Source organism: Python bivittatus, unplaced genomic scaffold (assembly GCF_059951505.1).
Source record: "Python bivittatus isolate LINGU-HERP-01145 unplaced genomic scaffold, Pbiv_v1 ctg000020_np1212, whole genome shotgun sequence".
Classification (NCBI taxonomy): Eukaryota; Metazoa; Chordata; class Lepidosauria; order Squamata; family Pythonidae; genus Python; species Python bivittatus.
The window spans coordinates 101749293-101766513 of NW_028277030.1; the positions used below are offsets into that span (position 1 = coordinate 101749293).

The 17221-nt window shown below is 39.4% G+C and overlaps 1 protein-coding gene across 3 annotated transcripts in view; it reads right to left on the bottom strand.

Annotated features, from left to right (window-relative positions):
• Positions 1-17221, bottom strand: part of MOCS1 (molybdenum cofactor synthesis 1) — a 43782-nt gene that overhangs the window by 18099 nt on the left and 8462 nt on the right. For 2 of the 3 annotated variants that reach the window (XM_088145532.1, XM_088145544.1), the window contains exons 2-7: positions 16772-16904; positions 15538-15705; positions 14687-14851; positions 6698-6759; positions 3694-3805; positions 3013-3128 (exon numbers count right to left, since the gene is read on the bottom strand). In XM_088145532.1, coding sequence (XP_088001658.1) covers positions 3013-3128; positions 3694-3805; positions 6698-6759; positions 14687-14851; positions 15538-15705; positions 16772-16904 — 756 coding nt within the window. The remainder of the gene's footprint in view (positions 1-3012; positions 3129-3693; positions 3806-6697; positions 6760-14686; positions 14852-15537; positions 15706-16771; positions 16905-17221) is intronic. The other variant, XM_088145537.1, reaches the window with a different exon arrangement.

The following is a 17221-nucleotide window of genomic DNA, read 5'->3' on the forward strand; positions in this document are numbered from 1 at the left end:
CAGGCAGACTGGACCCGACCACAAAGAAAAGAACTGAACTACTGGAACACTGTACCTACCACTCCTAATCCCCACAGGTGGCCCCAAAGAATATCATGGCTGATAGTACTGAGAGATGCTGAGATCCATAATGGTCACACTATCCCTGTTCCAGCTCTGCCAGAAGTGAGACACGCTTGTCTCTAAGTGTGTCCAATGCCATCTCAGTAGTACGTCCCAGTATAAAACCAGGCATAAAAGGATCTAGATAATCTGTATTCTCCAGGGCTCTCTGAAACTGTAGGATGACCACCTTCTCAACAATCTTTCCCAAAAAGGGAAGGTTGGAGACTGGATAAAAATTGTCCAAGACTGTCCAGTCCGGCAAAGGCTTCTGTATCACCCCCTCTCTCAGCGAAGGAAATATTACTGCACAGACTCAACCATACATCATCTCCCAAGTGGCTTTAATCAGCCAGGAGTGGCCCCCAATAAACAGGCAATTGGGTTAGTAGACTTGAGGATCCTCAGCAGTTACTGGCTCAAACTCACCCCAGGTAACCATACAAGACCTTGCTTCTGTCACCTCAATAGGACCTGCACAGTTGGAGTACAGCTCCAAACAACTCTGAGCAACCTTATCCACCAGGTGTGGCACTCCAGATTATCCTGTGGCTCATCCCTACCTAGCAAGGAACGAGTCACCTTAAAGAGATTCTCTGAACCAGCTATCTGCAGCTGAGATAAAAGTGCCCACCTTATCACCATGATGCAATCCCTAATATGTGTTTTTACTCATGCTCAGTTGGATTTACTCTTTGTCTTCTTCCAATGGCTCTTTTGGCATCTCTTCTGGCATTTCACCTCCCAAAATTCTTCAGACAACCAGGAGTTCCCTGGGATTGACTTCCAGTGAGAAGCTACATAGGAGCAATCCAGTCCAATTTCTTTGACACATACCCATTCCAGGAAGTGACCAATGGCTCCATCAAACCACCCATTAGATCCTCAGGAAAGACCCCAAGCTCCCTCTGAAACTCCATAGGGTGGATCAATCTAATAGTTCTATTCACTTGTGGCAGCAGAGGGCAACCCCAGCGTGCCTAAATACAATCAGAGAGTGATGAAACGTGCTAGTTCTGAGTATTTTAAAAATATCTCAAGCTCAGAACCCATTTTACATTTGAAATAGCTGTTTCACCCTTGAAAATGGAGTGTTTCGAATTCAGTACAGTTCAAATACAAATAATTTTGCACACCCCTAATAGCAATGAATTAGATATGGTATGGGGAAAGTATAGAACACTGGCAAGAAGGATATGCCACCATGAGGTTAGAAGTCACCAGTAGAAATATGCACAGGATCAATACTATACTGGAAACAAATTCTTGAATCTGGGGTTGTACTATTCCTCCAATATGTAGGGACATATATGATAAATAGCAGACACTTGCATTACAAGGATTCCTATCTTCTTACCAACAATTTCCTGTTAAACTTATTTCTACAAATGTCTTACACACAAGATGGAAAAGTCCATGACAACATTTTAGTGACATGTTTAGATGAAGGTTATTTTAAATTCTTACATGGTGCATACTTTTCTGTAAGAAGCATCATGCAAATCATGTACAAATCACATATATTATGGAACACATATTATAAACACAACAGCAGTTGTCATGGATACAACTGCAAAGTGACTCAAATTCTCAGACACTATACCTCATGTATAGTCTACATAAAAAGCAAGCACAGAATACTTTATGTGTAGTAGATAACACCAGAAACTTATCCCAGGACAATTACCTATGAAGGTAATTACCTACGAAGGTAATTGTGCATAAACTTATTCTGGAAACAGGCGATACTTAACTAACTGCAGTTTACAAAGCACTATTTCTAGTCCCAATAAGTTTGGTTACTTCTCTGCGTATGCTCTCTCTCTCTCTTTCTTTCCTATTATTATTTTTATTTCTACTCTGGAGTTCTTTTTACCACTGTAGGATGTATTGTGGTGTACAATTAAATAATACGTTGTTTAAAAATTGGGGGGTGGGGGCATTCCCTATGGCCAGAGAGATTCATGAAATGTACCTAAAACATGAACATGTAATGTGCATGTTTAATCTTATGATTTTCACATCTAGATAAGAAAAGTTCCATTTAAAAAATCCCTATCATAGCAATACAGCTGCAGTTCCCTTTACTTCCCTGTTAAAATTCATCTTGACAGATGTATATTTATTACAGTGGTACCTCGGGTCACGAACTTAATTCATTCCGCGACTCTGGTCGCGACCCGAATTGGTTGCGACCCGAATCAAATTTTCCCATAAGGTTCAATGTAAATACGGTTAATCCGTTCTGACCCCTACGAATTTGGTAGCCAACCAATTTTGGTCGCAACCCAAATCAAATTTTCCCATAAGGTTCAATGTAAATACGGTTAATCTGTCCTGAACCATATGTATTTTTTTTTTTAAACCACAAAAATATGACACAAAGTACAGTACAGTACAGTATGAAGAGAGAGAACACTAACCTTGCTTGAGGCGTGGAGGACAGGAAGGCGGGTGGGGAGGCGGTTATTGTTTGGAGGGAGAGTCCCCCTCCCTACAGGAAGCCATGACCACGTGTGTCAGCAGGGAAAATGGCTGCGGATCCTGTTCGTCACCCGATGTGGAGTTTGCGAACGGAAGCAAAATTTTGCGAACAGTGCTGTTTGTGACCCGAATTGGTTGTGAACAGAAGCGTTCGTGACCCGAGGTACCACTATATCTCCAACAACACTTTCCTTCAAACCCTTCTTTCCCTTTTTTAATTTACTACAGCTATGCTACTGTGATAGACACAGCATCCAGCCAATACCACGATTCGCATAATTGTCAAAAGTACACAGGGAGGCTGTATCAGGACAATAAAAGCCATATCATCTCCCTCCCTCCCTGATAGCTAATCAAACTAGCACTGAAATAGCAGACCAAGAAGCTCTCTCTGATTACTGATCCTTTGATCAGGCTAATAATTACCTTGGCAGTGCTAGAGGCTTCTTCACAGGGCAACCTTTTCAAGTCTGGCCATCTTTGTGTGATTGTATCTAGCATTTCCTTGTAGCTCACCATTTTCTTGAAGTTCCACTTGTTGCCTAGAGTAAGCGGGGAACAAATGTTATGGGTTGAATAAGTCTGGTAATGACTGAGAGGGATTTAAGTCTACAAAAGGCATGTTTTTAACTATAGCAACATTTTCATCAGGAGCAACAGAGTGCTAAGTGGCTAGAGAATAGTTAAGATGCAATGGTAGGTAGTTAAGAAGCAGTGGCTGGCAGTGGAAGGAGCAGAAGTATGTGAAAGTCCTATTCCTCTGCAATTCTTTTTTTTTTTTTAATGTGGTTTGTGCAGCATATCAACAATAGCATTATTAATTAAACTTAAGGTATAAATGTAGGAATACCAGGAATAAACTAGTTGTGTTTTGTTACCATGAAACTGTGAGATCAGAGATATACAACATTAAGAATAAAAAAACACCAGCAATATCAATACTTTCACCTTGTACTTGTCCCTTTCCCAGAGAAATTCCTATGTAGGCCACAGAAGCTGAAGATACCTCTAAGCTGATATTCCATCACCATCTTCTATAGGAATGGGAAACTGCTCACTTTTTCATTTACTCAGTCTTTGAAGCCAAGTGTAAACTCAAGAACTCACCATCAAAAGGCATGTATTCTATAAAGCGCACATCCAGGGGCTGCTTTTCTGTAAGCGAAACAAAATCCAGCAGCTCATCTTCATTGAGTCCTCGCATAACCACACAGTTCACCTAAAAAAAAAAAAAAAAGTAAATGAATAAGTCCAAGGCACACAGGGTCATTTCATAGGATGACAGCACAACGTGCCCATCTAGAAAATGTGCAGTCTGTTATTATTGAACAGACAATTATTCACTAGTTTTTCTTTAAAGGATAATAAAAAAAACCCTGTGTAATGGGAAATTATTTCAGAAACTAATTATTGGGACTGAGGCACTATGCCAGCCTTCCCAACCTGATGATCTCCAAATGCCAACAGAAGAGAATATGTGTAGCTCAGGGTTGAACTGTGGAGTCCTTGGGGTTCTCTGAGCTTGGTTGTTTTCTTGCAAACATTTCATTACCCGGCTAGGTAACATCTTCAGTGCTACAATGGAATGGGGTTTGCTTTCTGTTTATATACAGTGGCATGCCCTGCCAGTGTTGGTGGGGGTTTTGTTTTGTTTTTCCCTCTGGTAGTTCCTTGATTGGGGTATTGTTTACTGCTTGATTGTGTGTCTGGTGATAATCTTGGTGTTAATCATTGCTTATCTGGGTGATGATTGCTGGTGAGATGATCTGGTCTTTAGTTTTCCTTTTTATTGTCTCTTTTTAATAGTGTGTAGGTGTTGTTTATTTCTATGTGCCTGTTGATGGCTGCCTTGTCTGAATACCAAGCTTCCAGGAATTCCCTCCCATGTTTGGATTTAGCTTGGTCTAAGATGCTGACAGCTTCCCAGTTGAAACAATGGTTAAGTCTGTCCATGTGTTGTAAGATTAAGGAGTTTTCATTGTGTCTTCTGACTGCTAGTTGGTGTTCATGGATATGCTCTGCTAGCCTTCTGCTTGTCTGTCCTACATAGTGGTTGTTACAGTCCTTACACTGTGTGTTGTAGATGACTCCTGTTTTTTCTTCTTGGGCTACTGGGTCTTTTGGTTTGCTTAAGATGTTTTGGAAGGCTTTTGTTGGTTTGGGAGCTACAGAGATGCCATGTGGTTTTAATAGTCTGTTGGTAGTTTCTGAGACGTTTCTGATGTATGGCAGTGTTATCCTTTTCATAGCTTGTGTTGGTTGTGTTGTAATAGGGTGAGTGGTCAGGCAGTTTTTGATAAAGTTGTGTGGCTATCCATTTTGTTGGAAGATGTCGTATAGGTGGTCTGTTTCCTTTTTCTGCTGTTCTGGATTGCTGCAATGAACTTATGCTCGTTTGAATAACGTTCTTACACAGCTCCTCTTGTGGGAGGTTGGGTTGTTACTTTGGTAATGGAGTACTTGATTACTGTTGATTGTCTTCCAATAGACTTGGGTTTCTAATTTGCTCTTGTTTCTTCTGCTGATGAGGATATCCAGGAAGGGTAGCGTGTTGTTGTTTTCTTCCTCTCTGGTGAATTTTATTCCTTTGAAGATGTTGTTGACAGTTTTATGTGTCTTCTCTAGTTGTTCCTTTTTTATTATAACAAAGGTGTCACCTACATACTGGGACCATACTTTCGGTTGTATGTGGGGAAGTCCTATAGTTTCTAGGTGTTGCATTACAATCTGTGCTATGAGTCCTGACAGTGGTGATCCCATGGGTGTGTCTCTATTTGTTGGTATATTTGTCCATCAAACTGAAAATAGGTAGTGAGACAGAGGTTGATGAGGTCCACGATTCTGGGTATTTCGATCTGGGTGTATTTGGTTAGGTCAGGTGTGTTGTGTAGTACTGCTGATATGGATTCTTTCACTAGTTCTGGGTTTATGGATGTAAAGAGTGCTGTGACATCAAATGAGACCATAATTTCATCTTCATCTATGTGTACATCTTTAATTTTCTGGAGGCACTGTAGTGAGGAGTTGATAGAATATTCACTCTTCTCTGTGAGATGTCCAAGCTTTTTTGTCAGTTCTTTTACTATGTTGTATGTTGGAGTCCCTGGTAAAGATACAATTGGTTGAAGAGGTATGTCGGGCTTGTGTATTTTTGGTTGCCCATAGAAACATGGGAGGATGGGTCCACTGCTTTTCATCTGCCACTGTTCTTCTTTTGTGATCTGGCCTTTCTTGGTTAGGTCTTTAAAAGTTCTCTTGATTAGGTTGTCTAGTTTCTGAATTGGGTTGGTGTTAAATGGGATGTAGGTTTCTTTGTCCTCTAATAATTTCTTGGCTTTTTGCAAGTATTGTGATTTATCCATAATAACTGTGGTTCGGCCTTTGTCTGCTGGGAGGATGATGATGGTTTGGTCCTTCCTTAGGCTTTTGAGGGCTGCTCTGTCCTCTGCTTTAAGTTGGTGCTGATGCTGTGTTCTTCTGATCTGTGGTATGATTGTTTGCCTTATGTTTTCTTGGGTCTCTATGTTAAATCCTGTAGTTTTAAATGGTGCTTCTAAGGCTGCACAGAATTCTAGCTGTTTAGCATTGTCCAAGTTATAGCTGAGGCCTTTCTGGAGGTTATTGTGTTCTGCAGTGGATAGTGGGCGGCTAGATTATCACCAGACACACAATCAAGCAGTAAATAATACTCTAATCAAGGAATTACCAGAGGAGCAAAACAAAACCCCCACCCCCACCAGCACTGGCAAAGCAGGCCACAGTATATAAACAGAAAGCAAACCCCATCCCATTCTAGCGCTGAAGATGTTACCTAGCCGGGTAACGAAACACTTGCAGGAAAACAACCAAGCTCAGAGAACCCCAAGGACTCCACAGATCTCCAAATGCCTTACGCAACACATAATTCCTGATCAGCAGTACCTGGAGGCATCTATTCTTCACCATTTTTTATTCTGGAATGGTGGAGACACAAAACAAGTAAGTGACAGCACTGCATTTATTTAAATAATAAATAATAGAAAATAGAAAATAAAATAACATATGAGATGTGAAATAAGTATGCCAAAACTACATTTGTACATTTATGATTACTAATACGGAATATTCTCACCTTAACAGGATCATATCCAAGGTCAAGAGCTTTGTGAATTCCTTCCATTACTTTGTGGAATCCTAAAATATCAGAATGTAACTATTTAGAAAAAGTTGAGCAAAAACTTTTATAAATACACATACACTGAATCTAATACTAATACCATAAATCTATTCTTGCATAATTTTAAAGTTGAATTCACGACTCTGTCAAACACATTTAAATAAAAGCTTCACTTGCTATATAAGACAAACGAAATATCATAACAGACTGTGGTTAAATAACAATTTTAAATTCTTTTATGTAGGAGTGCAGTCACAATGGGCTTTAGACATGTGTAACATTGTGCTGAGTGTGTTTTCAAATGTATAGAGAAACCCAAATCAAGTCTTTTCACAAATTTTCTATTTCACCATCCCTCCAATCAAGATGATATAAGAGATGTTTATTCAAGAGCAATATAAAGTACCTTATGTAATCCCAAATATTTGGAGAAGAAAAATACATTGTTATTCCATGAAAGAAGAAGAGTGGGATGGGCAGGCAAAAGTCATGAGGATTAAATGACATGGACTACCATAATTGTTTGATGTCAAAACGTGTTTGTTATTTCTCTATCCTGCTTCTCTGAAAACCTCTGACTTCATTTGCAAGGTTTATTCTAATAAAATAAGTTTGCAGACTAAACATGACATTGGGGAGCATAACATACAGGGAAAACACTAGAGTTATTGTCAGGAATCTGTCCTGCGTACAGAAAGGCTTGGAAGGAAATCAGAAAGAAGAGGACTTCTGCGCAACTTTAGGCACTATCAGGCAATGCTTTAGAATCAAGAAAACACTAACCAAAACAGAAGCATCCATACTGTTCTAGGATAAATGCACCAGGCACGTATAAAGGACTAAGTACCTAAATTGCCGAGATCAAACCAAACATCTATCTAATGTTTCTATAGCAGCAACAGGAAACCCATACACTGCATGATACCTGCCTGCTTCAGGACTGCCTGTTCCCAGCAGTATCTGCCCATCCAAGTTCCTATTCTGAGACAATGTTACCATCAGGAGCCTTGAACCTGGGCCTTTTCTGGTGCTCCCAACTCCTATGAGCATTCCCCTTGAGATTAGAATGGCTCCAACCTTTTTAGAATTCAGGAATGGTATCAAGAAAGCCTGTAGGGATTGGAATGGAAATGGCCCCCTGCAGATGGCGACTGTTTACAAAGGAGATTGTTTCAGTCATGCATTGATTATTAATACTATTGCATTTTGAATTAAGTTTTGTCACAAAAGTGGAGTATTTGCTACTTAGAGTTGGTTGTGACTGAAGTGGCCCGGAAGCCTAAGTAATAGGCTTCTTCAGGCTATTGCAATGCACTCTACATGGGGCTGCCCTTGAAGAGCATTCAGAAGCTTCAGCTGCCCGGGCTGTAAATAGTGTCGGCTATTCGGCACATGTAACACCACTGCTTCGGGAGCTGCACTGGTTGCCGGTGTGTTTCCGGGTGCAATTCAAGGTGCTGGTTGTCACCTACAAAGACCTTCATGGCTTGGGACCGGGTTACCTGAGGGACCTTCTTTTCCCAGTTGTTTCTACCTGTCCAATACAGTCCAGCAGGTTGGGCATGCTCCAGGTCCTGTCAGCCAAGGAATGTTGGCTGGGACCAGGAGACGTGCCTTTTCCTCTGTGGCGCCTGCCCTCTGGAACATCCTCCCTCCTGAGATTAGGATGGCCCTGACCCTTTTGGCAGGCCTTGAAGACCTGGCTTTATGCCCAGGCCTGGGGCCCCGAGGTTGTGAAGGGCCCCGTTTCATGGTTGTGCTGATACCGATGTTTTTTTAAGATCTCTTGGCTGCATTTATATTTATATTTAATTTTTTTGTACTGTTTTAAATGCTGTTTTTATTGTTAGCCACCCAGAGTCACTGGTCTGAGATGGGCAGCTATATAAATTGAATGAATGAATGAATGAATGAATGAATGAATGAATGAATGAAATAAAGCCACCCTGAGTCATTGGGAGTTGGGCAGCATACAAATCTGAGAAATAAATAAGCAAGCAAGCAAGCAAGCAAGCATGGGATACATTATTTATTTATTTTATTATTAAACTTGTATGCCGCCCATCTCCCCCAGCGGGTGACTCTGGGCGGCTCACAATAACAAGAAAGGAAAAAGCACCAATCCCTCCAACAATGGCTAAAATCCATAATTAAAAATAGAAACATGCATTAAAAATATCCCCCCCCCCATAAATTCTAGCCCTAAAGCCTTCAAGATGCTGGGGGGGGGCAACCTATCGCCCCACCAGCCATCTCCACAGATGCAAGCCCCCATCCGACTCCCAGGCCTTCTGGCAGAGCCAGGATTTAACCCCTTTTCTGAAGGCCATGAGGGAGGGGGCACACTGGACCTCAGGAGGCAAGATGTTCCATAGGGTGGGAGCCACAACAGAAAAGGCTCTCTGCCTAGACCACACCAATCGAAATTCCTTGACGGGTGGGGTCTGCAACCTGCCCCTTCTGCTGGACCGAGTGGGACGGGCTGAAGTAACCAGGGCGAGGCGGTTCCTCAGATAACCTGGTCCCGTGCCATGAAGGGCTTTAAAGGTGATGACCAACACCTTGAATTGGACCCGGAAACAAACTGGTAACCAATGCAGCTCCCGCAACAGCGGTGTTATATGTGCCCTCCTAGGGGCATTGAGAACTGTCCACACCACCGCATTCTGCACCAGCTGTAGCTTCCGGATACTCTTCAAGGATAGCCCCATGTAGAGCATGTTACAGTAGTCCATGTACTTTAGAGCTATGCTATTCTGAAAGTAGTATATGTACACCAAAAGTAGCCACTGATGGATGTTTCTGCTTTTATTAATTTATTATTAAATTGAGCTTAATTCCCTTTTTAAGCTCATGATAATCAACACTTTGTTGGGTTGAGCACTGTGCCTGCTAAAACAGTGTTAACAGCTTGGTGTCAATTTACTTAATGCCTTATCACAGGTCAAAATCTAGCTCCTTGACTAGCAGTGATGAACAGTCCGAAACAGTTACTCTATAAACTTCCCCAGGCATCACTCTGAATCGACTGCACTGTGGTGGAGTTGCAGATGATTCTGCTGGATTCATTCAAAGCTGTATTTCCCTGCAATAATGTTTTCTAAAATTTGATACATAATCAAATATATTTTAATATTTAAATATGCAAGTACACAAGGATAAGGTTCCTCCATGTATTCAGAGATTCTCATATGTAGCATGAGATCCATATTTAGAAACAAATATAACACAGAGGGAAATGTGCAAACATCTTGAGATGATTAAAGTCACTTTTATTGGCTGTTTTTACCTACTATGCCTCCATTGGTTTTAACTGTCATTGTATCACCACCTAGTGGCTACAGATGGGCATTTCCCCTACAAAGAACAGATTACAGCCATTCCAAACTGACGTTAACATGGTCTCAAATGTTTGCTTTCAGTTTTGGAGTCCATATAATTGATTCTGTTAGGCAGCATAGAGACAAGATAAATATTGCTTATCATCATCACTCTTAAGATTGTTAGCAAAAAGCAAAGGATGCTTTCACAAAGAGAAACATGCAAAGTTTTAAAACATTTAAGACTTGTACTTGCAAACAGAATGTAACTCTCAATTATCTTCCACATAAACCGTGTGCACTGTGCATATTAATTCACAACTAAATATTCCAGCCCCATTTCCATTCCCACAATTTGGCAGCACCATTTGTACTTTTACAAAAGTGGGAGGAAAGGCATTTTCCAGCCTTTTATATAAGCGTAACTGAATCTTATTACTGTTCAGTGAGACAGATGATTTTCCGCTGTTAGGAGGGACAGCATGCTTTCTTCTATAGAAGAAGAAGGAGGAGCTTTCTCTGCCACTACAAGCCATGACAACACAGCAGTCTGCAGCTCTGTGTTCTTCCTCATTGGATACTACCTCTAAAGTGAAGTAGCCTTTCTTGCTGTTCAAATTTCTTCAAGGCCCTGAAAGGTGATTTGATGGAAACAACCTGGAAACTCAAGGACTGTTTGGCCAGACTGGAAAATAATCCAAATGCAATACAAAGCAAAACAAACAAAAACAAACAAAAAACCCAGAAGGCAACAGCAAATAGTTCCTTTATGCTGCTGAGAAAATGCTATGGATGAAGTCACCAGAAGCTGAAAGAATCTTTACCATTTTTCCTTTACTTTTACCAGTCTTATATTCATAAATAAGTTAAAAGGCATGGGGGGAGAGGGATTGATGTTATATTTGACCTGTATACTGTAATTTGTAATGTCAATAGGTTATCCAGATACATGCTGGGATGTAAGAAATCAAGAACATATGAATGAGAAAACCATGTTTGTCTCAAACAGTGGCAATTCTTTTCATCATTTCCCTTGTTATTTATTTACCACTAGAAATCTTTGTCCATGACCTCATGGTTCATTGAAACTGCTGAAATCTCTAGTTTCTGGTCAATCTCCCAAGACAATCTGTGTCTTAGGATGTTACATTTACATATAGTGCTGCATTTTACATATCCATATCTCTGTTGCTATTACTGGAAACTTTTACAAATTATGAAGTCACCCCACCCTGTAATTACAGTAATTACCAACAATTCAGTTTAGTCTTTGAATGCCTTATGTACGGGATGCATGCATTAGTGCACAATGTTACCAGATCCACTAATACAATCGTGTTACTTGTTTCTGAAAATCTGAACTCTTCCTTACTCATGTCAGTTCTGTTCTTCAGCTGACAGAATGGCTGCTGTAACTTATATGTGGTCAGTCACAAAGGGAAGGGGAAGCAACCAGTCAAATGATTCCAGAAAAAGTATAAAAACTGTAGGCAACACATTTCTCCAGCACCCCTTGAAATATCCCAAAGCTACTAATTAGGAGCTGTGCCGGCAAAGATGCTCACAGGTTGTCTACATAGAGAAATAGCCAATCTTTCCACGCTGAAGAGCTCCCACAAAGAGTAGAACTCAGGCAAGAGTGTGCTCTTGACCCAGGTGCCCCAACCAAGCATTGTCCAGATGAGCTGGAGCTGTGGCTGCTAGATTAACAAGCTAGCATGGCTTTCTGCACAACAGAAAGGTTAATAAAGAAACTGTTAACTTTGTAACTTTAAAATTTCAATAAAATATTATTTTAAAAAAAAGGTGAATAAAGAAACCGTTCAGTATAAACTGGTTCTGTGTTGTCACAAATGATATATTTAAACATTAGTTAAATATGAGAAGTGCTGTCTGATACTTCTGGGGGAAAATATCCTTTTTATGGCAACAGGGGTGGTAGCAAAGCTACCTTTTGGGTCTTCATTTTTCTATAAAATTGCATCAGCATAGATTATTCTGATATACTGAAATTCTGGCAATCTTGCAGAGTTGATCAAACTTGCTCATTCTTAAAATTAAAGAACTGAAACTGTAAGTATATATTTGTATGGGAGTGTTTTATGACCTACTGATCTAGCATCATCCCCCAAACAAAACTATTTTTGTTCCTAAAATGTATACCTTTAATCTATCTGAATTTATTTCACTGCCAGCTGAAACTCGTTTATGCAGCTGAGGAAATATTTCAAAGTGGTATATGTATTTTCAAGAACAATTAAACTGCCTCAAATAACCCACTTGGACACAGAAAGTAGTTTAACATCTAAATATATGGCTTTTCCACAAGTTTTTTTTTAAAGTAATGTCTACAATAACTATTTCTAAATTAGAATTTAAAACCAACTGAGACATATGATTTAATCTTAATGTCTAATAATAAAACCCTATCTGATACTCAGTGATGGAATTTTATTAGAGTCTAGTACATTTAATTGATGTATTTAGTCCCACACTGAGAACAATTGTCATGCTACTGAAATTTCAGCAAAAGCTCTCTGCACTATTAGAGTTCATATAATAAACTTTTAAATTTAAATACTCTCACTGGTGCAAGCTACAAACCTTATCCCCTGTAGACTGTAAGGGTTGAAATGGGAAACTGGCAGAATCCAGCACACTTTCAGACCAGGCAGAACTACTGTACAAATGTGCAACAGCCTGGGAAAGGAATAGCCAATCTGGAACAGTGGAAGTTTATTGCTGAGCTTGGCCTAAAGTTTGAAACAGATGTTCTTGATGTTCCTTATTAATCTTATCCAACATGACTAATGGTCAGAAATTATGGAAGTATAAATCCTATATTTTCTGAGGAGCTCCAGATTTACAATCCCTGTTTTAGGTAGCACTGCCAGATTTTTAATTATAGTTTATTATGCTAAGCCAGAAGCAAAGCAGATACTTATGGCTTTCTATTGTGTGTGAATCTGGTCGATACATTCTGTGCTGTTGTTATTACACAACAAATCATCTGCCTTTTAAAGGAGGGTAACAGTTCAACATTGTGACTAATCAACAATAGTTGATATAATTGTATAAATTTATAATGCCTTTTCAAACAAACCTGAATTATGACTACCACTGGAAAGTGGGAGCTCCACTAAAATGTATGTGTGTATGCGCCTTCAAGTCAGTGTTGACTCCTGGTGACTGCCTGGACAAGTCCCTGCAATTTTTGTAGCAAGATTTTGGAACTGGTTTGCCATTGCCTGCTTCCTAGAGCTGAGAGAAAGTGACTGGCCCAAGGTCACCCATCTGGCTTCGAGCCTAAAATGGGACTAGAACTCATGGTCTCCCAGTTTCTAGCCTGGTAGCCTTAACCACTACACCAATCTGGCTCTCCACTATAATGGGGGCCTCTTAAACCACTCAATGAATGATCAGAAAGAACTTTTGTTCATAAAGAGTATCGACACTTTTCTGATCATATAACAGAATAGTTAGGTTCAGTTTCTCTCAGAAGCATTTCTGGGTCTCTACCAACATAGCATTGTAGTGGTATATTTGTATTTTTTGCAGTGTCTGTAGAAGAGTACATGTTAGTGAAGTTCAGTATTTTATTTGTTATTTTAATGGATGCTAAACTGATAGCTGATAAACTTGTTGCTAGTGAGGACATTCGCTAATGCCTCTTCTGATGCTTATTTGAAAATAAAATTCCTGACAATCACTTTCTGAAATTTGGATTAATGTGCAAAATGTGTACTGTGAGTTTAAGCAAGAGGGTTATGAAAACAGTGATTCCATATGGAACATCCTGTTCATGTAAGTCAGGGTATTTTATGGTTGTTGCTATAAAGAACTAGTACTGATCAAAAATAAATACAGAACAAGAGTGCTGTCTTGGATAACATTCAGATTTTAGGAATTATGCAAAAGTAAACTCATTCTTCCCACTAAAATGTTTTACATTTTGGATGTATTTCCAACTGTTTTATTTTTAAAGTTTTAAGGTTCTATTGTTGTTTTACTACACACACACACACACACACACACAAAGTAAATGGCAATCTTACTTTTCTTTTTTGTCCAATCTAATCCTCAAAGAAATTATTACTATTATTCATGGAGGATGGAGGATATTGCACACATTCATTTATTGTTTTAAGTGGTCATGATATCAAGACATTTGAGAAGTCCTGTTCTATACAGAGCTGCTCTGGGTATGAGAAATAAATGAGTATATTCCACATGTAGCTGAAAATGGGAAAAGATGCGGCTGTTTTAAAGATTTGCAGGTAGGTGCTATGATCATGCCCTTGTATACTCTGAAGTACTTTTTTGGAATCAAATCAAAAGTGTTGCATAGCCCTCTTACAAATATAAATACATACCAATATATTAAATAATTACAGATGATGCCAAATAATAAAGAGTAACCCATGCTTAAATGATGCATATTCATCCCTACATGCTGAGCAGTAATGAACAAAAAAAAAAAGCCTTCCAAATCTGAGGTCAAATGATCAACTAGCATGAGTTCTCTGACTAGTTCTGAGCTCTTCATTCCAATCATATGACAAGTTCCATACAGGGCACAATAATAAAAATATTAAACATGCTATTGTGGAAGACTTCGATATACCTTTTCGACGGACAATGAATTCATATTTAGCTGGCACCAATGTGTCCAAGCTGATATTAATGGCATCCAGGCCAGCCTCCTTCAGCCGGGGTAACAGTCTGGCTAAATTGATCCCATTGGTTGTGACAGAGATAGTTTTCAACCCTTCTAACTTGCGCATCTGAGCTGAGAAAATACAGTGGGGACAAAGGATTAGCAACAGAGAGAACTGTATTAAACTGTAAGAACAGGTAAGCAGTATAGGGAGGAGGAAAAAATAACATGACACTTACATATATAATAAGATTTGGGGCATCCTAAATATATTCATGGAAATCTAGATCTATTTCTCTAAATTTGATGATATGCACCAAATGGTTTGCACCATTACCCATAATCAAGATGAAGGTATCAATATACCATATATACTTGTGTATAAACCCATCTACAGATAAGCAGACCCTCAAATTTTTAACCAAAATACCATGAAAGATGTGCCAGCTGTGGATAAGCTGACCTGCATTTTTCCTGGTATTTTGGTTAAAAATTTGAAGGTCTGCTTATCGACAGATGGGCTTATCTGTGATTATATACAGGAAATACAGGTATTTTTAAAAAGTATTACGGTATATTCTCGCATATAAGGCCATCTGCAGATAAGCCGAACCGGATTTTTTAGGTGCATTTTAACACAAAACTCTTGGCTTATCTGCAAGTATATATGTTATTCCAGGGGTCACAAGATGCATGCTGATCTTGGCTATCAAGTGTTTTTGTACAGCAGAGCAAACCTATAGATCTGCTTGAATTCTCAAAGTACTACCGCTAACATTCTCCCACAGTGTGACGTAAAGTATCTATAACAAGCATACCTATGATGTCCACCACATCAGGCCGGATGAGGGGCTCTCCTCCGGTCAAACGGATCTTGTCCACACCTTCCTTCACAAACAGCTTGGCAAGAGTGATGATTTCCTGAGTGCTCAACAACTCAGATCTGGGAGTTAGCTGAACTCCTTCCTCTGGCATACAATACTGACCTGAAACATGTAGTCAGAAGTTTTAAGACATGCCTGTTTCTCAAGTATTTTATGAGAAGCAAAGTTTATTTCCAAATAAGATTACAATATTTTGTTTTCCCACCCTTTTTAATGTACTTTTCTCTCCCATGAGCTGTAAGAAACCACAGAGAGGTGACTATGAATGAAAAATTACACAGACATCACAATATGCCACAGGCAACCACATTATATGCTACCGTCTCAGGAGCAAAATAGCTCCTGGAGGGGTCTTGAGATGTGGAGACTTCAGCTCCCTGAATTCTACAGGAAACATGGCCACTGCTGAGAATTCTGGGAACTTAACCTTAGCACTTCTGTAGGGTGCCCAGGTCGGCAAATGCTGCAGTAACTTTTGTGAATAGCAGTTCACTTCATTACATACATCTGATAAATTGGACTGTAGTTCCAAGATGTTTATGTCATAAAAATTAGTCTTTAAGGTGTTGTTCTTGTTATCCAGATACTTTTTAAATATATTTTTTATCCCGCTTTCATGCCTAAGGCAGGATTAGAACTCACAATTTCCTGGTTTCTAGCCTGGTGCCTTAACCACTAGACCAAACTGGCTATGTTCCATAACTAAAACAGATGAGTAGGAGAAAATTCCTAAAAGCGCCAACAGTTATTCAAATCTAACTTGTTACATGTTGCTTTAGTAATGAAAGTGATAAGAGTTCACTCTTTCAGGTTCCCAACTGCTCCAGGGGAAAGAAGACATGTTGTCCAAACAAGTTGGGCTAGAATATGTTTTGACACAACTGCTCATTTGTTGCATTCAACACTTTTGTTTCTAATTTCACAATCTAATTAAATCTGCAGGAAAGAAATGGCATCTTGGTCTATAAGACTTTGGCCCAAACAGCTTCTATTAGCCTGTGAAACAGCACCAATGAAACAAATGCAGTTTTGGGGTTGCAGTGTGTGGCATTGTGCAAATAAATCTTTACAACAGTTGCTTAACATACAGTATGTCCACTAATAAGATGTTATGAGAACAAAACTTGCATTTTATAACTGAACTTCTATTCAGAGTAGAAAGACTTACATCTGAGGTTGCATTTCTCAGTTAGGGAGATTCTCAGGTAGTTATGCTGGCGTCCAAAGCTATCAGTCAGGAAAGCAGAAAAAGGGAGAGCATGTTCAGATAAAAAGCGTGTTCTTCTTGGGACTGCAATTGCCTGTGTTACAAATAAAGTTATTTTCACTTTTGAGATTTCATGGAAAAGGTATTGATTCTATTGAATGTAGGAATGGGAGGGGGTGGGGAATATAATTAAGTGAAGGCAAGTAACTCAATCTGGAGTACCCAACGTATTGGCAAGCTCCTTTGCATTTTAAAAGACGTAACGTTCTACATGCTAATACAGATTATCAGTACCTACACAAGAACTGATAGAACAAAGTAGGGCATGAATTTCTTAAATATATATTTATTATCTAGACATTAAAATCTTTAGGAGGTACTGTATGTCTAGTGAAAACACTAGAGAAGATC